Source organism: Diadema setosum, chromosome 16 (genome assembly GCF_964275005.1).
Source record: "Diadema setosum chromosome 16, eeDiaSeto1, whole genome shotgun sequence".
Classification (NCBI taxonomy): domain Eukaryota; kingdom Metazoa; phylum Echinodermata; class Echinoidea; order Diadematoida; family Diadematidae; genus Diadema; species Diadema setosum.
In genome coordinates, this window is record NC_092700.1 from 8,761,574 (window position 1) to 8,774,301 (window position 12,728).

Consider the following 12,728-nt stretch of genomic DNA (forward strand, 5'->3'; position numbering starts at 1 on the left):
GACACGTGACAGTTCCACGTTCACACTTGTCCTCCGCATCGCGGGGAAAGTCCCATGCTGCAGGGCTTTCCCCTCCAAAACCATAGTGTGGACATTTTCTGGGACTTGTCCCCCAGTCCCAGCAAAGTGAGTCGGGGGGTGGGGGGAGGGACAAAATTTGGAATGGAGAGTGATCTTGGGCCCTTGGGCCATCAAATCTACACATGCGCAAAGCAGTGTGGACAGTCAGTCTTAAAAAGGGTAAGATCTCGTGGCTATCCCCACGATATGAGGTTCAATGTGAACGCTGTCAGTGCGTTCATGTGCATTTGTATGTGGGGGGGGGGGGTGGGATGGTTTTGCAGCCATTGTTGGAAGGGTGAAGGGGAGGGGGAGCAGGAAATGGAATGGTGAGATTCGAGGTGACTGAAGAAATCTTAACCAAGAGTATAATACAGCACTCTTTTGCTTCAAAGCATAAAGACCTGACAAGTTTATACAGTCTTTTCAAATCGGTTGTATGCACAGCTTGTGCAAGCACACAATATTTTTGGCTATGATTTTTATGTTCTTTCCTTATGGTTATTTTTGAGCTCTTTCTAGCCCAGTAGCTGCATGTTTAAAACTAGAAAAGCACTTGGAGAATGCAGACCTCTGCCAAGCAACTAATTTCCACCCATGCACAAATGCTGAAAATTTCCCAGTGATATTGTGTCTCAGAGTCCACCGACCTCATCAGCTCCTGCACGCCGTGCCTAGAGTATGCGCTCATCTGAAATGCGTGTAGCTTGAATGCCATCATTTTTTGGCTTCATTTGCCAATGAAAACCCTTCAAATAAATTTGAAAACCATTCTGGATCCAGAATGTGGTCTGGATCCTTACCAAAGTTCATAATCATCCATTTTTTTTTGTGTCATTATCAACTTTCTCTGTAAGTTTGCATTCCTACAGAATGATGAATAGATTTCTTAATTTTTCTTCCATATATTCATAACTTAATTTCCATGCAAGACCCTATAACATATCTTACCCTTTTTATAGTGAATTTTTACTTTACACCAGTTGGTGTCATACCATATTCCATTCTTAAATGACACACACAGACATACGAACACAAACACATACAATTGTATAATCCCACACATGAAAACATAACATCCCTTTAAGAACACTATCACTTTTGCAGGAGACTTTTGTTCATGCAATGTCATTGACGTTTTAGAGATTTTGACACAGAGAGAGTTCAAGTCAGTGCCATTGGGCAGTTTGTGAGTGATGAAGCCTAATGGCGGAGGAGCCAAGTCTATTATCTCTGTCCGAAGCTCCCTCAACCTTAAAGCTGCACTACAATTTGGCAGAAGCTTCTGAGGAATGTGTCTCTCATAATAATCATTCTTCAGTGCATTGTAGGATAATTTCTGTGCAAATGCTGTGCTAAAATCTTTTTATACCATGTGCAGCAAGTATGTCAAGCCTTTGTTTGAAATGGGGGTTATGACCACTGATTACTTCAAAATTTACCTGAAAATAGGAGAATTATGACATTTTAAAGTTTTTACATTTAATTCTTTAATGAAACAATGGTATGAGCAGCAACTGCATGTTGAAATTAGAAAGGGTTATGATGTCATGGCTGCAGAAGTTTAAAAGGGAAAAAGTCTTTAGTTGCTAGATTATGAACTATTCAAGAGTAAGACTTCTATTCCATAATATTTTTGTGTACAGAGCACTAAAGAGAGTTGCAGGATTAGGATAACATTACCTCAGCTGATTTACCAGGTGATTGCAAGCAACTTCAGCCTTCTTTAATGACATGAGAAATCTTGAAAGTCCATAACTTTCATATTGAAAAGTTCCATTGTGATGAAACTTTGCTGTTTTATGTGATTTTCTTCTATTTTAAGTACATCTAAGTCGGCTTGAATATATGGCATGGAATGGCAATTTGAATGGAATTTATATTAAAGTCAGCTCGGCATAGCTGGCCTTTGATAAAGGGTCCCCCTTTGTGCTGATCAATGATGATTTTTACAAATAATGCAGACCATGTAAAAAAATCTTGTTGAAGACATTCACATCTGCATATGATAGCATATTGACTGAGACCTGTAGAAAATGTACTGTATATTACAAGGAGGAAATAATGTTTTCTAAAGTACTTAAATCAATGAAAAATAGCATTTTCTACTTGGCTTTATGTCTGCTGCATGGCAGTACAATCAGTACAATTGTAATAATATTTTTGACAATGCAAGCATTCTATATCTATTTCTCTGATTAATCCCAGTGGCAATGAAATTATTTACAAAAAAAGAATAGCCATCTTTATTTCTTAATGAAGTCAATGATATCTTATCCATGAATCATGGCTTGGATGTCAATGCACAAATATTTTTGCTTCCCATATGTTCCAGTGATTATATCTTGATTCCGCGGAATCAAAAACACGTGAAACTTGTCTTACCTGGCTGAGCGCGAAAAATTACTTGCGCGAAAATGTCCACTTTTACAGTATAATATGAATTATGTGGTATTTTCCATCAATATCAAATTTCGTAAACTGTGTTAGTGAGTGTGTACAGTAAATGTTAGGGAAGCAAAAAGGTGTCATATGTTTTATGCACATATGGAGAGGCTATAGTTACAAGTACCTTGGCACTTAAACTGCTGTACATACACAGTGTAGCTGCAATAAAATTTGCCATGGAATATAGCTTTTACTTGCATTTTTTTTATTCCCATTTCGTAAAGGTATGAAGTACAGGTTTTTGTCCGTGTTTGAGTTAGACTTTGCAGGGGGATCATTCATAACCAAATTAAACCAAAAAGAGAAAAAATGTCCCCCATTCACAAAGAGCTCATTCGTCAATGCCATGAGCAGGAACCAAATTGATTATGAGTGAATTTACATCCATGTGCTAGTCATCAAAAATTCATTGTAGATTTCCAGCTGATTGTTTGTGCCCTGGGTCGTTGGTCATTTGTTGCATTTTGGCACCGAGCCAGGCCCCCCTCCCTCCCTTCCCCACCCTACCATAAAAAAATATGTACAGACAAAAAACCTGTTCTGCCATGCAAAGCCCATAGTGCCCTTCTGTCCTTAAGATGGAACTTGACACAGAATGCATTCAAGATATCGGGTATACTGTAGTTATCATGTTTTTCATAATGTGGTTTTTCGTTGAGTGAGTGGCATCAGTAATACTGTATCTTTAAATTACTGCCGGTAGGGTTCTTGATCAAAAAATGCGTAATAAGTATAATGTGTGTCGTGAAAACATTCTAATTGCAAATGTGGCCACCACAATGCGACGTATAATGCACTTAAAAGTTAATTTCCAGTGAGAACCACAACATCTGATTGTGACAGACGTGAATGTACCTCGTCTGCCCGTCCCAGATGAATGTCTGCCAGATGTTTTGAGGGTAGCGCAACACTGTTGCCATCCACGGGTCACGTGGCTGTAAGCCGAGAGTTCTCAAGGACTATTCACTGACTGCAACGTGTGGATGATATGAAGTGCATGAATACCTGAGGGGTTGCATATTCCTCTTTATCATTAATTAGCATTTTTTTCCCCATTGATGTTGAGATGCACATGTATGACTTCTACTCAGTCACTTTTTGTCTTTAAAAGTAAAGCAAGTGACATTCTTGGGGTTGGATTCATCTCTGAATTTCCGATTGAAAGAAAAAAAGAGACACATCAATGAAAATCTACTTGATGGATGCTATATTGATACATAGATGCAGGATTTCCGTCAAATGTATTTTTTTTTTCAAGTATTAATAAACTAATGTTATGTTCAGTTTCATATATCATCCACCCAAGTGATGACAGATTGTTTTACATCGCTGTTGCCAAAGAAAAGTAAAGTACTGTAAAAGTGGATATTTTCGCGCGACTAATTTTCGCGCTTGGCCGGGTCAGAAGAGTTTCGCGTGTTTTTAATTCCGCAGAATCTAGACATCACGCACAGGAACATATGGCAAGCAAAAATATTCGCGGGATTTTATTTTCGTGCTAGTTTCTGGTTGCGCGAAATGCGCGAAAATTTCAACACCACGAAAATTTCCACTTTTACAGTATAACTGCAGTCATAATGTTGTAATCATTGTTTCATTTAGCATAAAACATGATCCAGATGAAGGAGAAAAGACAGCTCATAATACTTTACACACGATGTTATTTGCAGTCGACTATTGAATTTGCAAAATTAACGACACACCAAAATATCATAGAATGTTGCAAAGTTATGAATGTATTAATATGGTGTATCATCTCCAAGGTTGTACATGTAAATTCATAAATTTGCTTCTTGAAAATCAATACTACTTACATTGGTTATGGTTTTTTAGTCTTAGATTTTACCATACTCAAAACTGCCTCTCAAGTCACAATATGCAAAATATTCCTGCAAAGTTAAAGACTGGTAGAGTAATTGCCTCTTAAATAAAAAAACAAAAAGAGAGAAAAGAATGCAATACCTCATAGTCATTCAGTAGACCCAAATGACCTTTGTAATCAACTCATAACACTTGAACTCAGCAAGTCTTTTAGGGATTTTACTGCACAAATTATCACTTTGTGAGCATTAAATTGGCACTACGAAATTGCACTGCACATCTCATTTGAGAAAGATGAATGAGGTCGTTGGAAGTGGCTGAATTTGTTAAAGCTACACAAGAAAAAAAAAAATACAGAATTGTCAATTTCAGATGGAAGCATTATCTGTTGCTTAAAGTGTGTTGCCAATTTCAGGATCAGTTTTTGAATGTATCAGTTTAGAGGCTTTTGATGATTCCACATTCAAAATAGACAATTGCAATGACCCAAATACTACCCAAATGAAAGAGAAATATTTATTCTACATTAAAAGTATTAGCAAACAAGTAATAGCAATTGTAAAAAAAAAAAAGAAAAAAAAAAGAGAGAGAATACATCAAACCATTGAAGTGTAGTTTCTTGGTCTTGAATCTCTTGTAAGTGTACGAAACAATTTCTCCTCCAATGTCATCACAGTGTTGACTCTGGCACTTAACCCTGTTATCTTTTTCTCTCCATCTCTCGCTCTTTCGTTTCTCAATGCAGCATACGTAGGAAATCTCTTGTCTTTCTCAGAGAATCTGGAGAAGCTCGGCTCCAGTACGCTCACCAGGGAACGGGAGCCCGACCTCGGCGCGGCCTTCCTCAAGTTTTCTGTCGTCACCAAAGAACTGGCAGCGTTACTAAAGAGTCTAGTAAGATCTCTCGAGGGCTCGGGTAGAATTGTTGGGTAACCATACTCTGAAAACGTGACCTAGTCTCCGTTTTTGTTTTGCTTTAAAATATATAGTTCAAGAACAATTTGTATACATACTTTGCTAGATAGGGCATCATTCATGTAACGTTTGTGATGTTTGTACTTCTGCCATGTCCGCCAAATCTCAAAATGTGCAGGAAGTTTTTATTCACTCTGCAATTTTGAACAATCCAAGCATGGTTTCGATTACCTGGTATTTGTGTATGATTACTGAAACAAATTTCGGCAGCTCAGCAAAAATTTAAACTGTAGGCAGCTTTTCATTACAATTTCATGTGTAGTGGTGCTTGGTTAAACCAATTGCAGTCATACCCATTTCACATATCTTTTTAAGGGGAAATATTTGATATTTGATTAACATAATTTTACAAAAGTAGTGAGCAGCTGCAACATTGATGAATGTCTTCAAACCAAACATTTGCAAGATTATAATTTTGCAACCAAGGTTCAGTTCAGTTATGAATACCTCATGGAATAGGGCATTTGTAGGGACAAAGTCTGATGATGGTATGCATAAAAAATGTGAGGGAGAGAGTTTGAGTGATGGAGAGAGTTCTATGTATATACTTGTATAAAAAGAAGAAGTATAGAAATCATTCACACAAGAATGATTAAATGTCATATAACATCAACATTTTGCATGGACTCTGGATGTGGTGAGTAGTAATGTTTGTCTCCTCTGTTTAATTCCTCATGAAGGTCCAAAACATCAACAACATCATCATGTTCCCACTGGACACGCTATTGAAGGGCGACTTGAAGGGCCAGAAGGGTGATCTCAAAAAGCCATTTGAGAAGGCGTGGAAGGACTATGAATCCAAGTAGTGAGTATTGATATCATATCATCACCCGCTTCTTTCCTACCCCACCCGACCACACCCAACCACACCCCTCTGTGCTCATATTGTAGTTGATCTATAGAGTAAAGCGCTTCAAACCCATCACCATCACCATCACCACCACCACAATCACCATCACCATCGCCATCACCATCACCATCACACCTTCACACCGCCACCACCACCACCACCATCACCATCACCACCACCACCATCACCGCCACCATCACCGCCACCATCACCGCCACCATCATCACCATCACCACCACCATCACCACCATCACCATCACCACCATCACCATCACCACCACCATCATCATCACCACCACCACCATCACCACCATCACCATCACCACCACCACCGCCACCATCACCACCACCATCATCACCACCATCACCACCATTATCACCATCACCACCACCACCACCACCACCACCCCCACCCCCATCACCACCACCACCACCAACACTATTATCACTATCGCCACTATCGCCATCATCAATATCTCCTTCATAATCTTCATCAGCATCATCATCATCATCATAATCACCATCATTACTCCATTTTTCCACTGCTGCTGTTATTATCATCTCCACTGTCATCATCAGTCATATGGATGTGATGTAATCAATATCGCCATCTCGCTCACCATTATCTTCAGCAGATTATCACCTCTTGCACTGGTGTGAGTTCCATCACTGGTATTTAATTTTTCAGGCAGTTTTATAGATAACCAATTATTGTCATTGCCATGAACACCATTATCCTCATCAGATATGATTTTTCATGATCACATCAGTCATAATTTTCATCAATGACCATCACCAGTCATTACCCTATCCATTGTTTCATGAGCAGAAAAGATTTTTTTTGCTCATGATAAAGTCCGATTGTAGGAATGCTCTTGAGTTAGTATGTACAGTTGAACCTCTCGTATCCGGACAAGTCAGGACCGGGGCTCATCCGGATAAGGGATTTGGACGGATACGGGAGACTCAATGCTTTATACATGTACATATACATACACATGTACTGATGTAGCCCATTGTAGTACCACATGTAGTAATGTGTATACTGCAACCTTTTCATTGTTACATTTGGGGATGTTTGGGGATGTTGAAATGTCTGGAGGTAAGCAATTTGGAAGGAAATTTGATGTAGCGTATGTTAATCATGTTGGAAGTAATATGTAATTCATGTGTGCTTGGGTAGGAGTTGTCAAGGAGTTGGGAATCCCCCTTTCCTCCCGTAATTATAAAAAAAAAAATCACGGCGAGATTGCGTCCGTATAATAGAGAGATCCGGATAAAGGGAGGCCGGATAAGAGAGGTTCAACTGTATTGCATATGTTTGAAAAATAATAGACGACGTACTCCATCTGTTAAGTTTTCATCTAACGGAGATATCTAAACAGAGTTCTGTCATGCGTGCTGCTTCATTGGGTTTGGTTCAATATTTTCCTCCTTGAACAAATTTTATATTGCGACCCACATCCAATTTTCCGTCGCTGGGGAGCCGCTGCGACCGGCCGTGAAGAGTATTAAAGCCAAGAATGGCCTCCAGCATGAATATTCATTTGTTATCCTAATGTAACGATAAATCACTTTGTATGACACGCTGTCCAAACAGGAGAAGGGAAAATCAAAGTGAAGATGGAGCAGATTCAATACCGCAGTCAGAGAAACTCTGACTCATCGCTAGAACACGGCCGTGGACTTGGGGGCCCCTCTTTGGGGGGTGTGTTTACATCGGAACACATTGCAACTCAGCCCTCCAGTCATACGTCAAATTGTTCCCCCCAGTCTTTACTTCATTCTTTCATATGCGTTTTCTCTCCGAGATTTAAAACAGGAAGGTTTTACAAGAAACTCTGCTCTTCTTGCATCAGTTCAGGGTAATTTGATTATGGACTAATTCAGTAACTCTCAGTTAAAATCAATTATTGGGGGAGGGGGGAGTATGTTGCCTCAAAGAATGACTGAAACTCCATGTAGCTGAAGACGATGACTTACCCAGAGTACAAACAGTGTTGGTAGACGACAAGAATTGGAGGGGGCAGGCATTTTTTTTTCTCTCAAATCATTACTGTGCTTCATACACCGATTGGTGCGTCTGCTGTCTAGAGCGCTTGCTTCGCCAATTAGCACAGATGCTGTGGAAACTACAGCGTACGTGTAAGTGAATAGAAATCACCCAGTCTCCCTAATCTCTATGTTGTCACCATGGCCTCTCTGTTGGACTGAGGCATTAGGCCCGTTCACACACAAGGGAAAAAGTGAGATTTTAAAATCGATTTTCTTGTCGCGATCAAAATTTCGAAATTTTTTCCTGTGTGGACAGAAAAATTTCACTAACTTTCGCGATCCTAATCGTGATCCAACAACTCGCACTATTAGTGCGATTTTTCAGAATAATCGCAAGTATTTTGCCAAGCATCGTGTGTGTGAGCGCGATCGAGATTCGGAAATCGGTATTTTTAATCCCATCGTTCGTAGCGCGTGAATGTCAACATTATTGGGACCGCGGGGTCAGTCTTCGGTCATGCAAGTTTCGCGCATGCGCAATTTGGCCACTGATCGTTCTTTCCTTACTGCGAAGTGCGATTTTTCCTTGTGTATGAATGGTCAAAAAAAAAATCGAAATTTGGATCGCGATTGTAATTTCGATTTTCGTTGTGTGTACATGGGCCTATTGTTGATAACTTGAGTGAGCTGTCCTTGAAAGCTAAATTAAAAGATCAAGTTTTCAGTGATTTGATAAGCTGATTGCTTATGAAAGGAAGTATGAGTGCCTTGGCATGTAAAGTGATGAGTGTAAAAATTTCCTGCAAGTACAAGTACCTGACAATGAAATATATTTAGCCTCTCGTTTTTGTTTCTTTTTGGATACTTGACCCCCTGAATCAAAGAAAAAAACAACAAAACAAAACATTTGATTTTATTCTGGCCTGCTTTTCCCTCTATATAAAGCACTGAATGTAAACATGCAACGTACATTACAAGGACCAGCTCATACATTTACTATATAATGTGTGACCGTGCACCTCAAAACGAACATAAAGTCGCACACTCTGATTTTGCGTGAGGACTGAAAATAAGTGAAATGGGTCAACCTAGCCGAACTAGACTTTTTCATATTTTCTGAAAGATCAGGTCTTCTTTTACATTATTCTAAAATTTGGTATCATAAAACGGGCAGAAAAGTGTATTTTTTTTAATAGCAGTTTATCTCGAACATTTTTGGTAGAATAGTGTGATTAGGTGTGTCTTTAGAATCCCTTTTTCATTTCTGAAAAACCTTGTCCACACTCTTCACTTTCAACTCTAATAACTTTTGAAAGGATAGTGCTACTGCTTTGAAAGTTGGCATTAATTATGGAGAGAATGTGTTAATGAGGCATGCTTAATTTCAGTTTAATCTGATAATCCCTTCATTGTTGTTACTCTGGTGGTTTACTTCCTGTTTTTTGTCCCATTCATCGCACAGCCAGCACGGTTTGGTAAAGATTAAGCGCTTGAATAGACACTGTACTTCAGAGCCTCTTTTCTCAGTTCACACTTTTCCTGAGTTTGTGCTTTCTTTCCAATATTTAGATAGGTTAGGAGAGTCCATTTGATTTGACTTATACATCATTATAATCATTATAAAGCTTAAAGTCTGCTCTTTCAGAATATGGTCTTAACTAAAAATTCATATCTGGCGACTTTTTGTCTGTTTTGAGGTGCAGGGTCACATATGGAGTATAATTCTCATGTGATTTGCAAACGACCCGTAGTCCACATGAAATATAAACATTCTCCTACTATTAGAGTAATGTGTGTCAAAGGTATCACCATGTGGTCTGTAGTCTGCTATGATCCTGCTTGGTCCAACCCATGTTATCTATGATACAACATGCCTGAAACGTCTGCTTCTCAAACCTGTGAAACTCTAATCTGCACCCAAATCCCAGATCCCAAGCCTGTCCCAAACCCCCCAACACTGATCCCACACTGTAATCCTAATCCTCAAACCCCACCCCTAAATCCCACTAGTGGTGATGTCAGGTACGAGAGGAAATTAAGATTTAAGACCACTCGGCAAGTTTACCATTCATGTACTCTGCTCTAGAGAGGCATTATTGCTGTCGAATATAATGGCTCGATTTTGTGCCATATGTGCTGTCATGTGCTTTGTTAACCAGCAAATGCAAAAAAAAAAGAAAAAAGTTTCACTTTCCTCTTTATGTTTTCTGCAAGTAAATTGCATTGACATGGCAACATATCGACAGCTGGGCTGATCAGGAGTTGTTTTCACCATGTAATGACAATGAATATTTTAAGTTGGTTGGTGAATCTCAAATTTGCCAAACATGACATCTGCCTTCTTTTTTTTTCTTATTTTGTGTGATTAGAGCAATCTATAACCAAACCAACTCCAACAATGTTTCTTTTTTCTTTCTGCTTTGAAAGTGATGATAGTAATTGAAGCAAAGTGGAGACTGAAAGTGAGAGTGGAAAGTGTTGATAAGATACACCCCCAGCTGTCATGGATACCATTTTAATCAAACCTTATTCATGGCCACTCTTATCTTCATCATTTTTCCTCTCTCTCACGAAATAAACATAGCCGGCATATTTGACCCTAATCACATTACCAGTCTTTGGTTGTAGTACTTTTGCCGGTTTTTGTCCCGCCCCGCGCACCCGGCAGGGCCATTAATCCCAGAATACCTCAGATAAAGCATCCTGTTATCGGGGGAGGGACGTCGTTTTTTACGCCACCGAAGTGTTGTGATGGCTTTATTTGGCCGTTATAATGGAGTCACGTGCCTACGCGCCGGGCCTGGGATGCGATGAGCAAAAAGCCCAGGCGAGGCGGAGGAGAAAATGTGATGAATGGAGCGTCAAAACAATTGAAATCAGAGGTGAATCCTCCCCTCCCTGAGATTTTGATGTAAACAGAGATCGTCTGCCTCCTGGAACCCCTTCATCCTCCTCTCTACTTCTCTTCACAGATCATGTTCTTGGAGGATTTTAAAGGTCCTGTGTACCTTTGGGAGCAGTGATTTAAAAAAAAAATGTTCATGATATCACATCTGATGTATATGTGTAGGTCTGTTGTATCACAAAACATCCTACCATATAAAATGTTTGCAATAGAGCCTAAAATATAAGGAGATATCAGTATTTTTCTCATTAAACCGTAACTGTAGACGGTTGAGTCTGGAAACATATTTATTACAACTATTGTTCACAGTTTGTGCATTTAACAATATTTAGGATCGATTATACTTATTCAAATTTTTACATTGGTTGTTTCTATCCCTAACTCACATTTTGAAACTATCTTAAAGCACTAATGCTGGGTTTTTGTTTCTTCTGCAAAATGGTAAATTATGCCTTTAAAGGGATGGTATAGTAGTGATGGAGATGAGGATTGGGCTTGTAACTTTACATTGCGAGATACCAAGAAACCACTTTATGAAATAATACAGACCATACCATTCTTAGAGGAATTCAAAGTTTATTAGATGAAAATCCGTTTTGGAGTGGCTGAGATATCCAAAAACAAAGTAAAACAAAGCGATCCTGAAAAAAGGTGGGTCCCATCTTTTATTAGAATTGCTCTGTTTTGGATATCTCAGCCATTTCAAAACCTATTTTCATCAAATAAACGTTGAATCACTTTTGCAAGTACATGCCCTTTCATATTACATAAGAGATTTCTCATTATCTCACACACACACACACACAAAAAATGTTAGAATACTGAAGTTAGGTCTCAACCAAAACTATAGGATCCTTTTAAAAGGGAACTCCAGGCCAATTATAAGTTAGTCTGGTAAGAAAGAGTAAAATCTTGCGAGTGCAACAATGAAAATTTGATCAACATCAGAGAGAATTTATGGAAGTTGTTACATGTACATTGTAAAGTTTCGCTATTTTCTGCAAAACAGTTCCAATACAGTTGTTCTGAATATGCAAATGACTGAGTTGATGATGTCATCATCTCATAATTTTCTATTGATCATGCACAAAAATTGACAAAATTCAGATTACCTGCTTTTTAAGTTTAGAATATAATGTTAATCCTTGCTGACTATACCTTCGAAATAATGAGCAGTCAGATATACACTGTATTATATTTGAGACTGGGGCGTAATTTCATTTGATCAAACACTGAAAATTTCATGACTTTATATACATCCTGTATAGTGGCAAATTGTGATGGAATGACATCAATATTCACTATTTGCATATATGTAAATGCATATTGACTGTTTAAGAATTATTTTGTGAAAATCAGTGAAACTTCACAGTTTTAAAGCTTCCTTACTTTTCATCCTATTTTAATCAAACTTTTACTGTTGTGCTTGTAAGTTTTTACTCTTTCTTTTTAGGCTAATTTTACTTTGTCCCGGATTTCCCCTTTAAGCCTACTTAAGCCCTCGTAAGACCTCCATCCCAAATTGCTATTGAAGTTGTGTACAAATAGGTTTTCACTGGTAGTGATGGACTTAGTTTGAGTGGAATACAGTCATCAGATTTGTGGTCATTTGTGAAAAGGAAACTTTGGCAGAGTGAAGAAGAGATGCAGCTCATGTCATATTTAGTTTTCATG

The 12,728-nt window shown here is 38.7% G+C and overlaps 1 protein-coding gene across 1 annotated transcript in view; it reads left to right on the top strand.

The window, feature by feature from the left end:
* LOC140240304 (arf-GAP with SH3 domain, ANK repeat and PH domain-containing protein 1-like) overlaps nucleotides 1–12,728 on the top strand; it is a 128,708-nt gene that overhangs the window by 47,959 nt on the left and 68,021 nt on the right. The window contains exons 3-4 of the mRNA XM_072320088.1: nucleotides 5,075–5,223; nucleotides 5,985–6,109. Of these exons, the coding sequence (XP_072176189.1) occupies nucleotides 5,075–5,223; nucleotides 5,985–6,109 (274 nt within the window). The remainder of the gene's footprint in view (nucleotides 1–5,074; nucleotides 5,224–5,984; nucleotides 6,110–12,728) is intronic.